The sequence below is a fragment of the Gossypium raimondii genome, chromosome 11 (assembly GCF_025698545.1).
Source record: "Gossypium raimondii isolate GPD5lz chromosome 11, ASM2569854v1, whole genome shotgun sequence".
In the NCBI taxonomy this organism is placed as follows: Eukaryota; Viridiplantae; Streptophyta; class Magnoliopsida; order Malvales; family Malvaceae; genus Gossypium; species Gossypium raimondii.
The window spans coordinates 1,595,208-1,614,037 of record NC_068575.1 but is presented as its reverse complement, the minus strand read 5'-3'; the positions used below and the strand labels follow the sequence as shown (position 1 = coordinate 1,614,037).

Sequence of the window (18,830 nt, the reverse complement as noted above, 5' to 3'; positions counted from 1 at the left end):
GACATTTGTATATTTATTTATATAAATATATTAAACATTTTAGAAAATATCAATAAATTCAAAATGGTATATAAAATAGACCAGTACCAATACATACCAGTTCTCATAGAAAAGTGGTGCTTCCACCAATGTGGTAATGGCTACCTTGAAAGCAACTATGTGGCATAGTTATTTGCAAAGAAATGGGTTAAAGCATGTTGAATTAGTATTGTGCTGATATTTGAGTGTAACCATTGGGATATATATGGCTATCTGAATTTTTATGATTTGCTATGCATTGATTGTGGTTGTTTTATTAATAAATTTATGTTTTGGATTGAAAAAAAAATAAAAAATTCGAAACACAAAAAAGAAAGTAGAGAAGGTAAACACAATGATATACGTGGTTCGGGAATATTCCATACATCGGCAGAACTAAAAACGAAATTGACTACTAAAAATTAGAGATTACAATGAAATTACATCATACAATAAAATACCTCGCCAATAACTATCCACAAACTTTGAATGGATTCATGGTCTGAGAAATTCGGAAAACTAAGATGGACATCTTTGAGATTGGACAGAACAATATTTTGGGAACTCTGTCGTCTTACATGTGTTAAATTGAGATTTCTAATGCCATGTTGTAATGTGTACTGTATCCCTCCATTAATCCTGGAAGGATCAAACTATCACGTAAAAGACTTGTTCTTCTGAAAAACCATTGGTTAATAGTACTGCAAAATGTCAAATATTTTTAACTAAAATCCCATTCTCATATACCAAAATAGCTTAGAAATTAGAAGATGCAAATGAAAACAGAACATTCAATTTGCTGAATAAATGTTGCAGAGAATTGACTAACCGCTTTACTAAATCAAATAAGCTGAAGCAGATGAGTTGAAGTTCACTATTTTTCGCCAATTTAGCCTTCAATGCCTGCAAAAATTGAATACAATATATCTAAGACTCATTTCTGTTACCATGTATTTCATGAGGACAATCAGATATATATAAAAAAAAGTTATGAAATTTATAAATGTTTAAAATGCGGTTTCACACCTGTGGTTTGAGTGTAGAGAAATCGATACCAGATTTTGCTGCTTAAATTTCAAAACCTCGGGATGACTGTTTCAATATCAATTAGAACACAAGGTATGCGGGAAATCTTGGACCACTCTCGTCCTTTACCCCTACTGCACCCTTCTAGCAACGGGCAACGGTGAATATCAAGACGCTCAAGCGAGAGAAGCATATCTTTTTCTGGAAGAGAGGCGAGCTTAGGACAATCATAGATGCCCAATTGTTGAAGAGAGGTGAGGTGTTGTAAGCCCTTGGAGCACATGAATTCCAAATTTTCAAATCTACGGATACTGATATTGGTGAGAGAAGGAGGCAGCATCATTCCCATCGCTTCTTCTGGAAATGACACCACACGTGAGCATCCTTCACCGCTGATGTTGAGTTGCTGAAGAGAGGTGAGTCTGTTAAATCCCCATTCAACAAGTGATGTATAAATTCTGGGTGCGTTTGAGATTTCAAGTGATGTGAGTTTGGCAGGAAAACCCTCTTCTGGAAAGGATACGTCAGCCGAACACTTGTTGGAACAATGGCAGCAGCAAGGAGGAAGAAACAAAAACAATTTACTTGCTCACAAACGTGCAGCAAGGAAGCAATCTGCCTTACAACTGATATGCTTAATTTTTCAATAAGAAAAACAATACATTTATAGCTAACTACATCAGTTATTACTACCTAATACCACTAAGTAGCCTAGTAACTTTAAAAACATTGCTTGTACACATGGATAAGCTGACTTATCAGCTCAACCAACCCATCAAAACATCAACATCAAAGTTCATTCTCAACCAAACTAAATTACATTGCAACTAAAACAGAAAATATGTTGCTGCAACATGCACAAATGCTGCAACATGCATACAAGCAGTATGCATTCAACAGAATCATCATAGTACCATGCATTTTAACAAAAACATAATAGCAGCATGGTTGGCCATTTTCAACACTCCTCCTTGGACTCCATGCTGCAAATACCAGTCATTCATCAAGTTTTTTGAACTTGGCAGCTCTTAGATGCTTTGATTCAAGCTGACCAATTCATTTTCAACCTTGGCCTCATTCACAAACAACAAATCTGACTTACACACTTGACTATCCCAGTCTTTTGTGTCAAAGATTTGTTCACCAAATGGAGTCTTCTCCTCCTTCACAGCCTTGGTTGACAACACATCTTGCCTTGTTTCTTTGCTTCTTCTTGCACAAACAGTTCGTGAGTATAGTTTGCTTGCCTTCATTCTGCCATTTTGGCTTGCAATTCGACAGGCTCACACTTTGCTTACTGTCTTCAATAGGCTTGCAACTATTCAACACACATTGAGCTTCCACATGTTGCTGAACTCACACCTTTGACAGACTCACATCTTTGCATATTGTCTTCAACAGGTGTCTTCAACAGGCTCGCACTTTGCTAAGCTTGCAGCTTTGACATCTTGCTAAGCTTGCACATTTGGAAAGCTCACACCTTTCCTTGAAACTCCTCCTTTAGCTTATTCAAGCTTGTTTGGAGGTCTCATAAGTTTGAGCCGATGTTGAGCAGGGGAAGCAAAATCAATGGTCCCTTAAGACTTAGGCTCATGATACCATTTGTTGGAACAATGGCAGCAGCAAGGAGGAAGAAACAAAAACAATTTACTTGCTCACAAACGTGCAGCAAGGAAGCAATCTGCCTTACAACTGATATGCTTAATTTTTCAATAAGAAAAACAATACATTTATAGCCAACTACATCAGTTATTACTACCTAATACCACTAAGTAGCCTAGTAACTTTAAAAACATTGCTTGTACACATGGATAAGCTGACTTATCAGCTCAACCAACCCATCAAAACATCAACATCAAAGTTCATTCTCAACCAAACTAAATTAAATTGCAACTAAAACAGAAAATATGTTGCTGCAACATGCACAAATGCTGCAACATGCATACAAGCAGTATGCATTCAACAGAATCATCATAGTACCATGCATTTTAACAAAACATAATAGCAGCATGGTTGGCCATTTTCAACAACACTCCCACACCGATAATTCTTGAAGGGAGGTGAAGTTGTTGATGCACTTGGGAAGGGCTCTAAAATTTTCACAAACCATAATTGAGAGAACTCTGAGATTTGTGGTGGGCAACCCACTTTCTTCAAATGAAACCAGATTTGGACACAAATTTAATTGAATCTCCTGAAGATGGCTGAGCTTGTCTAATCCCCGCGGTAATGATTTAAAATTTCCAGTACCCCAAATACGAATGCTTTCGAGATCAGTGGTTTCAAGGAAGTCTTGGGCTATGCATTCCAACACTGGACACTCCCCAATAAATAGCTGTTTAAGCATTACGGGTAACTTGGCGTTTAAAAATAACCTACTTAGCTTTGAACAACTTTCAATTTCGAGATGTTGAAGCCGATTGCATATATCGCCCCTTGATGATAACCATATTAGAGATGGACAGTTGCTTATTTCCAAGCGCTCAAGAAGACAAGTGTTGCTACTCATACTCTTATTATTATTTTCTTTTTCATCAACCAAATATTGCAAATTCACGCAATTCCCAATCCTCAGCTCTTTTAAAGCAGGAGGAAAGTTACTCTCTGCAAAACAAACCAAGCCTGGACAGATTTCAAGTTGTATTCTTGTAATCAAAGGGAAAGCATGTAAGGCTTCTGGCAGTTTATTGAGCCTTTCACAATTATCTATTATCAGAGAATCAACACCTGGAATCTTGTCAAGTTGCAATCCCTCCTCCTCTGTTTCCAAAGAGACCAACTGGGGACAACCCGCAATCCAAATAAAACGATGCCCGACTAATCTTAACCCAATTTGCGATAAAGATCCCAACTCCTTCCAATCAGAGATGTAGAATGTTTCGGAGTTTCCAAATCTCAACATTATCTTCTCTGCTGAAATATTAAAATTTGAAATATTTGAAAGAGACACATCTTTCAAGGAGGTAACCTTCTGTACAGACAAAGAACCTCCATCCACCAATTCTTCACACCCTTTAACCCTTAATTTACACAGCAAGGGAAAACTTGAAATTGAAGCTACCAACCTTGAGCACTCAGAGATTACAAGTTTCTTCAAGGATTGAAGGATGGTTGGCAACCTTCCCAACAATACAGGACATCTTTTAATTGAAAGCTTACGAAGGCTTGGAAATTTCGATACTTGCTCATCATCTTCACATAGGTCCCACTCCTCCCAATTCAGCATATTGTCAAAACACAGAGACTCTAATGATGCAAAAGCATTTGATTGATTTTCTCCATACAACTCAGCACCAATCTTGTGTACTTGATCCAAACCACTAATTGAAAGATCTTTTAACAACAACAGCCTTCCAATCGATGGTAGAGATTTGCAATTTTTACAATTGCGAAGCTCCAATGACAACATATTTTCGAAGGAAGAATCTGCAATCCAAGTGGAGAATTTTGCACCACCATAATTCTCAATGACGAGTTGCTCAAGCTTTTTTGGAGGACGAAGAGAGTCCAACACCCATTCTTCAACTTCCTTATTCCTTGAAGCCTTTTCAAAATTTTCACTCCAATGCAATACCAATCGCTGAATCCCCTGCTTCTCATTTAACTTGGCTTCCCCTGCATCTTCACCATTAACATTCTCCAACCCAGAAAGACGGAAATCACCTTTGAGGTTTGACAAATATTTCAAACCTCTAATATAACAACCATCACCTTCCCCTATTATAAAATCAGTTAACCTTTGAAGTTTCGTTAGCTTATCAATTCTAAAAGGAATCCTTTCTATTGAGTCCGCGCCTCTGATATCAAGATAATGCAAGTTGACAAGATTTTCCATCTTTGAAGGTAACCTTTGAAGCTCCCGACACCGTCTCAATAATAAAGTTTCCAAATGATAAAGAGTGCACAAAGAGTCATGTAGCCATTTGATATGGGTGTAAGAAAAATTTAAGTACCGAAGATGTTTTAAATTTTCAAAAACATCAGGCAACTCAGTGATGGTATACCTACTCAAAGAAAGCACCCTTAAGTAGCCTAGTCTTGGCAACAAATCAACCAAAACAACATTAGTTAAATAAGGCCCCGGATAATAATTACTAGAAAACATTAAGGGTAAAAAAGTACGTAAAGATTTCACTTGATCAAATGCTTCAAACTTCTTCACTGTGTCATATCTTCCAGCAATATAAGAAGAATGTCGAGTGCGATTTGAGAACTTCCATTTCTTATCACCCTCTAATTTTGAGCATATTTCCCCTGCAACTACTTGAGCTAAATCATTGATAAGGTCATGCATTACGAATCGGGACTTATCTTTACCGGATGTCTGAAAAAATGACCTCGACACTAGATCTTGAAAATATTGATTTCCGAGATCTTTAATTTGAGGCATAACTTTTTGTTGCAAGAGACCTTCTGCTCTCCATAACAAGATAATTTCTTCTTCCTCAAATTCATAATCTTTAGGAAGTATGGAGCAATATGCAAAACATCGTTTCAAGTACGACGGAAGATGATGGTAGCTTAATCGCAAAGCTGGAATTATGCCACACTGCTCTTCTGGTAAGTTCCATATCTCACTCTCATATATCCTTTCCCATTTTCCATGATATTCAACCGTGCGAAGCAAGCTTCCAATGGCTTTTGCAGCCAAAGGTAAGCCATTGCACCTTCTAACAATTTTCTCTCCAATTTCTTTAAACTGGAGATGTCCATCGAAATTTCTTGCTTTTAATGCATGCTGTGTAAATATGGATAAACAATCATCATCCGATAGTTTATCCAAATGAAAAGCTTTGAGCGGATCCACAATAGATGAAACAATTTGAAGACGAGTGGTTACAATGATATGGGTCCCTGCTCCAAACGGAGACCGTAAGATGGTCCAATCATTATAATTCTCGTTCCAAATGTCATCTAAAACAAGCAAGAATCTTTTCCCAGACAATTTCTCCTTCAACTTAACTTGAAGTAAATCCAAGTTACTGTAATCACATGACTCAGAAGTGATGGACTGTAAAATTGCCTTTGTTATAGCAATTGCATCAAAATTATCAGAAACGCATACCCAGGCCCTGTGGTGAAAAGACTGGTTGATGGTGGCATCATTGTAAACAAGCTGGGCAAGAGTTGTTTTACCCATCCCTCCGATGCCGACGATGGAAAGGACTGAAACTCCGTTGGAGTTATCACCTTTGAGAAACTCAATCATTTCTGTCTTCTCCTTGTGTCTGCCAACATACTCCACAACTCCATCCAGTACGGAAGTTGGTTGCAGCCTAGGTTGCTTTCCCTTGGAGGTTGGAGCTTGAGACAAGATCTCACTCAACCCCAAACTACTTCTTCGAGTAGTCAAACTATTCAGTCTAGCAGTGATCTCTTTCACCTTCGGAATCATGGAATTCTTAAACAGGAAAGAAGTGGGAGCGAAACTAGTACCAGTAAAGCAGGTAGGAATGAGTTTCCGTACCTTGCTAGTGCTGGCTTGAGCTTGCGATTTCTTGAGCTTCAGACGTAACTCTTCATAAGCGAACTCATCCAAGATGTCATCCACGTCGTAAGCCAAGTCCTGGAGATCCTCCAACCATTTCTTCACACCCATGTTCTTGATCTGCTTCTCCTCTGCATCGTCCAACACTGCTTGGATATCAGGCAATATGGACTGCCACTGCTTGAGCTGCTGGTGGAGTTGGTTGTGATTAGCAACAAATTTGAGTGCAGAGTCGAGCGAGTTGCTCAACAACAGGTCCAGGAACCCAGAAAGAGCAGCCTCTCCAATGACAGACATGGTGGAATTATGAGGAAGAAGACGAGGAGAGAAATGAACAAAGCCAAAATGGAAAGTCAGGGAACAAAAAAGGAAAGAAAGGGAAATGGAATCTGCAAAATTAGAGAAAGTTGAAGAAGTAGGCACTATTTTTTAAGCATCCAATAATTCAGACTATGAGTTGGGAAGGCAGTGGAATGTGAAAAAGGATCTCAAGTGGTTGTTGATGATGGGGAAAAGACAACGAAAGTGGAAATTAAAGAGGTCCCAGTCCATGAAATTATTGCACCCTCTCATTTCTTATCTCCCTGCAATTATTTGAATAGCTTTTCTTTAATTTTTCATCTATTTTAATCATTCAATTTGTATTTATTTTTATTAAATCACTTCAAAATAAATATAAAACTTAAAGTGTATACAATCTTAGCAAAGTTAAAAATATTAAAATTTTTATTTATTTTGAGATAATTTGACAAGAAAACATAAGTTCAAAAGCTAATTCTTTTTGTAAAGTTAGATAACCAAATCTTTATGTATTTCTTTTATGAGACTAAAGTGGATTAAAGTGTTTGCAACTCTAAAATGGATGGAGCTACTTATGACTTCGTGCACTATTTGTTAGAATGCATCAAACACAAATCTTAAGATTAAATTAAATTCTGAAAAAAATACTAATACAAATAAAAATATTAAAATTTAGGATAAAAATATTGATGTGACATTAAATTATTAAAATAGATTCCAATTTTATACTATCATTCCTCCAAAATAATTATATTTTTACATCATGTTTTTATAATATATGATGTGATCATAAATTAAACCCTTAATTATAGTGATTAATGTTCCATTTTTGGGAAACACTTCTATATTAATTAATTATGAGAAAAACTTTTTATGGAGAAGTGTGTTTATACTAATTATATTATAGAAAAGTATGTTTGATAATAGACCTAATTGATATCTTTATTGGGCCTAATTTTGATAAATTAATTAATGAGATGTGATTAATTTTGGATTTATTATTTGATTTTTGATTCGTGTAAAAATAAACTCAAAAATGAAAAGAGTCGAAAATACGAGTTATTATAAAAGTTTTGGATTGAAGAACTAGTTGGACCATGATCTACCTTTTGAGAACTTTATTTTGGGAATTTATTTGTAAGAAATAACAGTATTTTTTTATTAGGATAATATTTTAATATTTTAGTATTTTTAGATAACTCCTAGATTAAAGAGTTTAAGTAGGACGAGGCATTTTGAGTTTTAATATTTTTTTAATGTAAATTATACCTTTTGGTTTTGGGCAGAAATCGATTGCAAATGGAATTTCTTTTCTTCTATATTTCTAATTATGTTCTTTCTTTTCTCTTGTAAAATATTTCGCCGCCACGCCACCTTCCCATTTTTTCCTTATTTGTTTATTTCTTTTATTTAATTCTTGTTGAATTATTAGGGGTGTGTAAATTTCGGATAAAATCAAATTAATTCAGTTAATCAAACGGTTAATCAAATTAATTCAGTCAGAAATCAATTAATAATTTTTTGAAAATTTAGTTAACAGTTAATTAGATAATTATTGAACTGAACAAAGACAAAATGAAAACCCAGGGACCAAAATAGAAAGAAAGAGAGATGGATTCTGTGTAATTAGTGAAAGCTGAAGAAGTTGGCACAAAGGTTTTTTTTAGCACCAACAATTCAGGCTATCACTTGGAAGACATTGGATTATGATAAAGAAGATGGACCCCAAGTGGTTGTTGCTGGGAAAAGACTAGAGGTGTCCATGGGCCGGGCCGGGCCGGGCCCAACAAAAAATTTCAACCCGCTTCCTAGGCCCGGCCCGAAATATGGGCCTGAGATTTTGCCCAGGCCCGGCCCGAGAAAAAAATATGGAACCCGAGCCCGGCCCGGCCCGGCCCATTTTTTAATTAAAATTAAAATTATATTTTTATTAAAATTAAAACTAATTGTTATTAAAATTAATTGTTATCAAAATTAATTATTATTAAAATTGTATCAAATTATATATTTTTTGTACCAATCAACATTTTGTAAAATCTAACATTTTGTTAGTAAAATTATTAATTGTATTAATTGTTACTAAAATTATCAAATTATATCAAATTATTAATTATTAATTGTTACTAACATTTTGTTAGTAAAATTATTAATTGTTAATTGTATTAATTATTAGTAAAATTATCAAATTACATCAAATTATTAATTGTTAATTGTATTAATTGTTGTAACAAAATCTAAAATTTTGTAACTTAAAATAAAACTAAAACTAGTATATTTTAAAAATAAAAAATATATATTTAATATATTTTCGGGCGGGCGGGCAGGCAGGGCGGGACAAAAATCTTGCCGAGGCCTGCCCGCTTTCTAAACGGGCCTCGTTTTTTGCCCAAGCCCATATTTCGGCCTATATTTTACCCAAACCTCCCATATTTCGGGCGGGCCGTCGGGCCGGGCCAGGCCGCCCGGCCCATGGACAGGTCTAGAAAAGACAATGAAAGTGGAAATTAAAGAGGTCCCAGTCCATGAAATTATTGCACCCTCCCATTTTTTCCGTCCCCCAGTTATTTGTATAGCTTTTCTTTTTAGGCATAATGATCACTCCTAATTTGCATAAAAAATAATTTTAACTCTTAAATTTATCTCACTAACAAATCACTCTAAAATAGACCCGACATACATGTGAATTATCATCTAGAAGATACATCAACATCTAATTAATTTTAAAATTTTTTAAAAAATTATTTTTAACAATAAATTTAAATTTTTAAAATAGTTTTATAGTTTTTATTTTTAAAATTTAAAAATTAATTAAGTGAACGTTAATAAAGTTAAAAAAGTTACAAGTTTAAGGGCTAAAAAATAAAATTTAAATAGAGAACTAAAATGATTTTTTTAAAGTTAAAAAGTCAAATAAACTATTATGTCTTTCTTTTATTGGACCAAAATGAATTAACGTGTCTGCAATTCTGAAATGGATGGACTTAGTATTTGGATGCATTATTATTTTTACTGGAGATCGGGAATAGATGGCCTTTCTATGGGCCCATTTAACTGATAGGTTTTATTACCACTTTAACAACTTTGGCGATTTAGTCAGTTACTCGAGATTCGCGATTATTTTATTTCTTGATGCTAGCAATCTACAGTGGTCAAATAGGATCATTTCTTCTTAAGACCTTTTATTTTTTTTCATCATGTGGGAGTTTGAATTAATTCTCATTTATCTACTTCTATCCATGATGGGGAAGAAATGTCTATACTCGGCTACAAAATTTATTTTGTACACTGTAGGCAGTTCCATTTTTCTATTAATAGGAGTTTTGCATCCCAGTTTATACGGTTCTAATGAACCAACATTAAATTTTGAAATATTAAATAATCAATCATATCCTATCGCACTGAAATAATATTCTATATTGAATTTCTTATTACTTTTGCTATCAAGTTGTTGATTATACTCTTACATACATGGTACTATATAAAAATTTCAATAAATAAAAATGAATAAAATTATTAAATATTAAAATAATATAATATAAATATTTTTAAAAAATTAAAAATAATATGGACAGGGCTAAAATGGGTTTGGATTAATATTTTGTAAATATAGGAGGGCTTGAGTAACATTTTAGGACCAAATTTCGGGCTTAGATAAACATAAAGTATATTAATATCATATTTAGATCCAACCAACTCATAAATATATCTAGTAACAGGGACCTCTGTTTTTGAATTTTGTCGTAGCTTTTGTCCATTGTCCCTATTTCCAAGTAAAATGAACGTTGAGCTCCATGCCAATGGCATCAAAATAATTATTTCCATTAACATCAAAAATTTCCATGTCATGCCTATCTATATCGTGTTGTACATGTATTGTGTGTGAGCTTTTTTTTCGCCCTGTTTTTGAAGAATCATGTTGGTGCTTCCTAGTATTTTAAGTAATGGGTGGAGACAGAAAAATTGAAGTGGAGTAGTAACTTGGAAGAAGCCATATTAGCTGGTCCAGTTTTTTTTCTTTACTCACTTATATTTTAACATTTTGAAAATATTTCTTTAATGGCTTGGATTATATGGAATTCATTTTACAAAGAGTTGAGCTTTTATTAATGGGAAGCAACCATGGTGCTTGGTTCCGCACCATGGTTTCAGTTGTACCTGTCAGTGCCACTGTTCCAGTGTTACAGCACAACAACAAGGAATACATTTTTCCACATCGGTGAAAATTTCAGTCTGTTCTGTTTACATTGGCTCATTTCGATCAATTCAAGTTGCACCGACCGAAACATGATGCATTGGCTGTTACATGAATAATTTAAAAAATGTAAGTTTTTAATACCTAGCAATAATAATTAACTAGAGACCAACATTTGTTTTTTCAATCTCGAAATGTCAAAAACAATACTCTATACAAAACATCCTAGCCTCTTATCAATCATCAATGGGGACCTAAGACAGGTTCATGATTTGTGTAGATAGAAATAGATTACACTAAAAGCATTAGAAAAAGAACTTATCACTCCATTCCTTTTGTCAACATCTGTCGACCAAAGAAGTGCTGTTGTTGTGCCCATAAGCAGGTATTCTCCTCTTTGGATACCCACCATTCAAGGTTTTTCACCCAAAGGTACGTACACCTCCCCAGTGGTACCATTTGGCCTTTTTTATCTGCCACCAATTTCATGGTTCCCAAAGCTGAATGAAAGTACAAGGCTAAATAAATAACATATTTGACTCCTCAACCACAACTATGTACCAAGCACCAAAATATGCTCCAACATAGGAATTGAATCGACTTACTCCCTATACTGCCATTTTTTTTTATCCTTTCACAAAATAAATAGTGAAATGTCAAATATTTGAGGTAATGGGTGGAGATATAGAAAAATTGAAATGGAGACTTAACTTGGAAGAGGCCATGTTGGCTGGACCTGTTTTTTTTTTTTCAATCATATTTTAACATTTTACAAATATTTCTTTAATGGCTTGGATTATATGAAATTTGTTTTTACAAAGAGTTGAGTTTTTTTAATGAGAAGCAACCATGGTGATCTGTTCCGCACCATGGTTTCAGTCGTACCGATTGGTGACACCATTTTAGTGCTATAGCGCATCCAGCAACACCCTCTTTCATATCGGTGAAAAATTCAGTCCATACCGTTCGCACTGGTTCGTTTCAGTCAATTTCAATCACACCGGCTGGAACATGGTACACCAGCTGCTATATGAATAATATTAAAAAAATATAAAACTTTTAACTATTTTCTATTAGACTAATAACTTAATTCGAATGTATTGACCAATAAAAAAAATATTACACTAAAAAGTAAAGTTTAATATTTAAATTTTGTTCTGGAATATATTTTTACATTAAAATGCAAAAATTAAAATATAATAAAAATCCACTCACTTCATTATCATAGAAAATCTTAGCTCATCCTTCAACTTCTTTTATTGAAAAAATCCTTCTTTTTCTTGTTATTTTTAATTTATTGAATGATGAGTTTTTATTTGTAGAGTTTATTAATCAATATTTTATATAATTGATGAATATTTTACATTGGAAATGTATTCAGAATCATTTATTTGGTATTTGTATATTTATTTATATAGATATAAAATATCGATAAATTCAAAACCATATATCAAAATAGACTAATACCAGTATGTACCAATTCCAGTAGAAAAGTGGTACATTTACCGGTTTGGTGTTGACTACCTTGAAAGCAATTATGTGGCAGAGTTGTTTGAAAGGAAATGAGTAAAAGCGTGTTGAGATATTATTTTAGGTGGCTGAAATGTTTGATACTTTGTTTTCTTTTGAGTATTTTGGTTTGATGCTTTTGATTTGTGTTGATATTTGAGTGTAATCATTGAGATATATATGATTATCTCTTTTTTTTTTTATGATTTGTTTTGTATTTACTGTAGTTATTTTATTAATAAAATTATGTTTCGAGTTGAGAAAAAAACTAAGAAATTCAAAACACAAAAATAAAAGTAGAGAAAGTGAACACAATAATTTACGTGGTTCGGAATATTTCCTACATCCACAGGTAAAACCAAAATAAAATTCACTATTAAAAATAGAGATTACAATGGAATTACATAATAAAATAAAATAACTCACCACAATAACTATCCACAAACTTTGAGCAATCTTCTAAATAAGCATCAACTATACACTTTTCACAAATTGAAAAATACCTGGCAATAATAAATAACAAGTGGCCAACAATCACAAAATGTCAAAAACAATACTTTATTTAAAACATCCTAACCTCTTATCAATCATCAATGGAGACCTAAGATAGGTTGATGATTTGCGTAGATAGAAATAGATGATGCTAAAAGCATTACAAAAAAAAAACTTACCACTCCATTCCTTTTGTCAACATCTGTCGACCAACGACGTTGTGCTGTTGTTGTGCCCATAAGCAGGTATTGCCCTCTTTGGATGCCCTCCATTCAAGGGTTTATCACCCAAAGATACGTACACCTCCCCAGTGGTACCATTTGGCCTTTTATCTGCCACCATATTTGGCTCCTCAACTACAACTTTGTACCAAGCACCAAAATATGATCCAACACAGGAAAGGAATGTCAGAAGAACAAATTCTCCATATAACCTATACTTGTCCTATCATAAACATTGATAACATCACAGTTGAAGCCTTTCAAAGCAGGGAAATTCATATAAAGATTGGTAGAAAATATGCCAATCTACCGGACCGGAAAGCTGAAAAGCAACATTAAAAGAGAGCTGCAATGAAACTAGTTCCAAACTGCTGCAGTATATATATCATTTGGTTCATTTAACTCATACCTCAAAGCCAAAAGCAAGAGTCGATATATAGTGAGTCACTTAGTCACTGCTATTTTTGGGAACACTCAGGCTGGAAGTGAAAACCCCATATTGCAGCTCAGTGAACTCTGTTGTGTTTATGTTAAATTGAGCTCTCTAATGCCATGTTGTAACGTGTACTGTATCCCTCCATTCATCCTGCAAGGATCAATACCATGTCTACAGTGATGACGAAATCTGTTGGCACTGATATCCTTATGCAATAACAGAAATCTATTCACAAAGATCAACAAACTATCACGTAGAAGACTTGTTCTTCTGAAACACCATTGGTTAATAGTACAATGAAATCTCAAATACTCTTAAATAAAATCCCATTCCCATATACCAATTTCATAGCAACTGCTTAGAAATTAGAAGATGCAGATGAAAACAGAACATTCAATTTGCTGAATAAATGTTGCAGAGAATTGACTAACCGCTTTATTAAATCAAATAAGCTGAAGCAGACCAGTTGAAGGTCTCCTCTATTTTTTGCCAGTTTAGTCTTCAATGCCTGCAAAAAGTAAATACAAAATATATAACACTGATTTTCATTATCGTGTTGTTCATGAGGACAATCAGATATATATAAAGAAAAGGTATGAAATTGATAAATGTTTAAAATGCGTTTCACACCTGTGGTTTGACTGTAGAGAAATCGATGTTAGATTTTGCTGCTTAAATTTCAATTTAATTCCCTCGGGATGACTGTTTTAAAATCAATTTGAACATAAGGTATGTGGGCAATCTTGGACCACTCTCGTCCTTTTCCCCTACTGCACCCTTCTTCTACCAACGGGCAATTGGAAATATATAGCCACTCTAGCGAGAGAAGCATATCTTTTTCCGGAAGAGATGTGAGCTTAGGACAATCACAGATTCGCAATTCTTGAAGAGAGGTCAGGTATTGAAAGCCCTTGGAGCACATGAATTCCAAATTCTCAAAATTTTCAATGGAAATAGATGTGAGAGAAGGAGGCAGCCTCATTCCTATCCCTTCTTCTGGAAACGACACCACATTTGAGCGTCCTTCACCGCTGATTTTGAGTTTTTGAAGAAATGTGAGTCTGTTAAATCCCCATTCAACAAGTGATGTATAAATTTTGGGTGCGTTTGAGATTGCAAGTGATGTGAGGTTGGTAGGGAAACCCTCTTCTGGAAAGGATATGTCAGCCGAACACTCCCACACCTTTAATTCTCGAAGGGAGGTGAAGTTGTTGATGCACTTGGGAAGGGCACTAAAATTTTCACAATCCTCAATTGAGAGAACTCTGAGATTTGTGGTGGGCAACCCACTTTCTTCAAATGAAACCATATTCGGACACCCAGATAATTGAATCTCCTGAAGATGGTTGAGCTTGTCTAATCCCCGCGGTAATGCTTTAATTTTTTCAGCACCACGAATGCCAATGCTTTCGAGATCAATGGTTTCAAGGAAGTCTTGGGCTATGCATTCCAACACTGGACAATCCCGAATAAATAGCTGTTTAAGCATTACGGGTAACTTGGCGTTTAAAAATAACCTACTTAGCTTTGGACAATGGAAAATATTGAGACGTTGAAGCCGATTGCATATATAGCCCCTTGATGAAAACCATATTAGAGATGGACAGTAGCTTATTTCCAAGCGCTCAAGAAGACAAGTGTTGCTCCTCATACTCTTATTATTATTTTCTTTTTCATCAACCAAATATTGCAAATTCACGCAAGTCCAAATCCTCAGCTCTTTTAAAGCAGGAGGAAAGTTACTCTCTGCAAAACAAACCAAGCCTGGACAGTTTTGAAGTTGTATTCTTGTAATCAATGGGAAGGCATGTAAGGCTTCTGGTAGTCTGAGCCTTTCACAATTATATATTAGAAGAGATTCAACACCTGGAATCTTGTCAAGTTGCAATCTCTCCTCTGTTTCCAAAGAGACCAATTCGGGACAACCCGCAATCGTAATAAAACGATGCCCGACTAATCTGAACCCAATTTGCGATAAAGATCCCAACTCCTTCCAACCAGAGATGTAGAATGTTTCGGAGTTTGCAAATCTCAACATTATCCTCTCTGCTGAAATATTAAAATTTGAAATATTTGAAACAGACACACCTTTCAAGGAGGTAACCTTCTGTACAGACAAAGAACCTTCATCCACCAATTCTTCACACCCTTCAACCCTTAATTCACACAGCAAGGGAAAACTTGAAATTGTAACTACCAGTCTCTTACACTCATAGATTTCAAGTGTCTGCAAGGATTGAAGGATGGTTGGCAACCTTCCCAGCAATAGAGGACATTTTCCGATTTTAAGAAAACGAAGACTGGGGAATTTCGATACTTGCTCATCATCTTCACATAGGTCCCACTCCTCCCAATTCAGCATATTGTCAAAACACAAAGACTCTAATGATGCAAAAGCATTTGATTGATTTTCTCCAAACAACTCAGCACCAATCTTGTGTATTTGATCCAAACCACTAATTGAAAGATCTTTTAACAACAACAACCTTCCAATCGATGGTAGAGATTTGCAATTTTTACAATTGCGAAGCTCCAATGACAACATATTTTCGAAGGAAGAATCTGCAATCCAAGTAGAGAATTTTGCACCACCATAATTCTGAATGACGAGTTTCTTAAGCTTTTTTGGAGGACGAAGAGAGTCCAACACCCATTCTTCAACTTCTTTATTCCTTGAAGCCTTTTCAAACTTTTCACTCCAATGAAATACCAATCGATGAATCCCCTGCTTCTCATTTAACTTGGCTTCCCCTGCATCTTCACCATTAACATTCTCCAACCCAGAAAGACGGAAATGACCTCTGAGGTTTGACAAATATTTCAAACCTCTAATATAACTACCATCACCTTCCCCTATTATAAAATCAGTTAACCTTTGAAGTTTCGTTAGCTTATCATTTCTAAAAGGAATCCTTTCTATTAAGTAGGCACCTCTGATTCCAAGATAATGCAAGTTGACAAGATTTTCCATCTTTGAAGGTAACCTTTGAAGCTTCGAACACCGTCTCAATAATAAAGTTTCCAAATGGTAAAGAGCGCACAAAGAATCAGGTAAGCATTTGATGTCAGTGTCAGAAAAATTTAAGTAGCGAAGCTGTTTTAAATTTTCAAAAACATCAGGCAACTCAGTGATTTTATACCCACTCAAAGAAAGCATCCTTAAGTAGCCAAGTCTTGGTAACAAATCAACCAAAACAACATTAGTTAAATAATGCCGCCAATAATCACTAGAAAACGTTAAGGGTAAAAAAGTACGTAAAGAATTCACTTGATCAAATGCTTCAAACTTCTTCACTGTGTCATATCTTCCAGCAATATAAGAAGAATGTCGAGTGCGATTTGAGAACTTCCATTTCTTATCACCCTCTAATTTTGAGCATATTTCCCCTGCAACTACTTGAGCTAAATCATTGATAAGGTCATGCATTACGAATCGGGACTTATCTTTACTGGATGCCTGAAAAAATGACCTCGACACTAGATCTTGAAAATATTGATTTCCGAGATCTTTAATTTGAGGCATAGCTTTTTGTTGCAAGAGACCTTCTGCTCTCCATAACAAGATAATTTCTTCTTCCCCAAATTCATAATCTTTAGGAAGTATGGAGCAATATGCAAAACACCGTTTCAAGTATGACGGAAGATGATGGTAGCTTAACCGCAAAGCTGGAATTATGCCACACTGCTCTTCTGGTAAGTTCCATATCTCACTCTCATATATTCTTTCCCATTTTCCATGATATTTAACCGTGCGAAGCAAGCTTCCAATGGCTTTTGCAGCCAAAGGTAAGCCATTGCACCTTCTAACAATTTTCTCTCCAATTTCTTTAAACTGGAGATGTCCATTAAAATTTCTGGCTTTTAATGCATGCTGTGTACATATGGATAAACAATCATCATCCGATAATTTATCCAAATGAAAAGCTTTGAGCGGATCCACAATAGATGAAACAATTTGAAGACGAGTGGTTACAATGATACTGGTCCCTGGTCCAAACGGAGACCGTAAGATGGTCCAATCATTATAACTCTCGTTCCAAATGTCATCTAAAACAAGCAAGAATCTTTTCCCACACAACTTCTCCTTCAACTTAACTTGAAGTAAATTCAAGTCATCCTCGTCACGAGAGTCAGGATCGATGGATTTTAAAATTGTCCTGGTTATATTAACTGCGTCAAAATGATCAGAAACGCATACCCAGGCCTTGTGGTGAAAAGACTGGTTGATGGTGGCATCATTGTAAACAAGCTGAGCAAGAGTTGTTTTACCCATCCCTCCCATGCCGACGATGGAAAGGACTGAAACTCCGTTGGAGTTATCACCTTTGAGAAACTCAATCATTTCTGTCTTCTCCTTGTGTCTGCCAACATAATCCACAACTCCATCCAGTACGGAAGTTGGTTGCAGCCTAGGTTGCTTTCCCTTGGAGGTTGGAGCTTGAGACAAGATCTCACTCAACCCCAAACTACTTCTTCGAGTAGTCAAACTATTCAGTCTAGCAGTGATCTCTTTCACCTTTGGAATCATGGAATTCTGAAACAGGAAAGAAGTGGGAGGGAAAATACTACGAATAATCCTTTCAGGAATGAATTTCCGTATCTTACTAGGTCTGGCTTGAGCTTGAGTGTCTTGGAGATTGAGGCGTAACTTTTCATAAGCGAACTCGTCCAAGATGTCATCCACATCGTATGCCAAGTCCTGGAGATCCTCCAACCATTTCTTCACAGCCATGTTCTTGATCTGCTTCCCCTCTGCATCGTCCAACACTGCTTGGATATCAGGCAATATGGACTGCCACTGCTTGAGCTGCTGGTGGAGTTGGTAGTGATCAGCAACAAAGTTGAGTGCAGAGTCAAGCGATTTGCCCACCAACAGGTCCAGGAACCCAGAAAGAGCAGCCTCTCCAATGACAGACATGGTGGAATTGTGAGAAATAAGGTGACAAGAGAAATGAGCAAAGCCAAAATGGAAAGTCAGGGAACAAAAAAGAAATGAGTTGGAAGTCTTTTGGTGTTAATGGGGAAGGAAAAATGGAAATGATGGGACCTTTGCTTTTGAATTTTGATGCTCTTCTTTTCTCTTGCTTTTGGTCATTTTCCTAAATTGACCTTCACCGTATATGTAATTTAATTAAACATCAAAATATT

General features: G+C 35.4%; 2 protein-coding genes across 8 annotated transcripts in view; both read right to left on the bottom strand.

Moving 5' to 3' along the window:
• The window catches only part of LOC128034697 (putative disease resistance RPP13-like protein 1), a 75,400-nt gene that overhangs the window by 27,874 nt on the left and 28,696 nt on the right, over positions 1-18,830 (bottom strand). For all 3 annotated transcript variants that reach the window (XM_052623499.1, XM_052623500.1, XM_052623498.1), the window contains exon 3: positions 13,762-13,832. The gene's annotated coding sequence lies outside the window, so the exon portion shown is untranslated. The remainder of the gene's footprint in view (positions 1-13,761; positions 13,833-18,830) is intronic.
• On the bottom strand, positions 357-18,666 carry LOC105761653 (putative disease resistance RPP13-like protein 1). Of its 5 annotated transcripts, none has more exons than XM_052623496.1 (4): positions 16,509-18,666; positions 1,045-4,734; positions 848-921; positions 357-719 (listed from the first exon to the last, which is right to left on the bottom strand). In XM_052623496.1, the coding sequence occupies exons 1-2, from the start codon at positions 18,598-18,600 to the stop codon at positions 3,068-3,070; spliced, it is 3,759 nt and encodes a 1,252-aa protein (XP_052479456.1). In that variant the 5' UTR covers positions 18,601-18,666; the 3' UTR covers positions 357-719; positions 848-921; positions 1,045-3,067. The 5 variants fall into 5 exon arrangements, with proteins under 5 accessions (XP_052479456.1, XP_052479453.1, XP_052479452.1 ...); XM_052623493.1 differs by lacking the exon at positions 16,509-18,666 and having other exon boundaries at positions 1,045-1,737; positions 2,804-7,032; XM_052623492.1 differs by lacking the exon at positions 16,509-18,666 and having other exon boundaries at positions 1,045-7,032.

Excerpts from the sequence above, each read along its gene's own strand:
- LOC105761653 (XM_052623492.1), bottom strand. The coding sequence starts at position 6,829 with ATGTCTGTCATTGGAGAGGCTGCTCTTTCTGGGTTCCTGGACCTGTTG.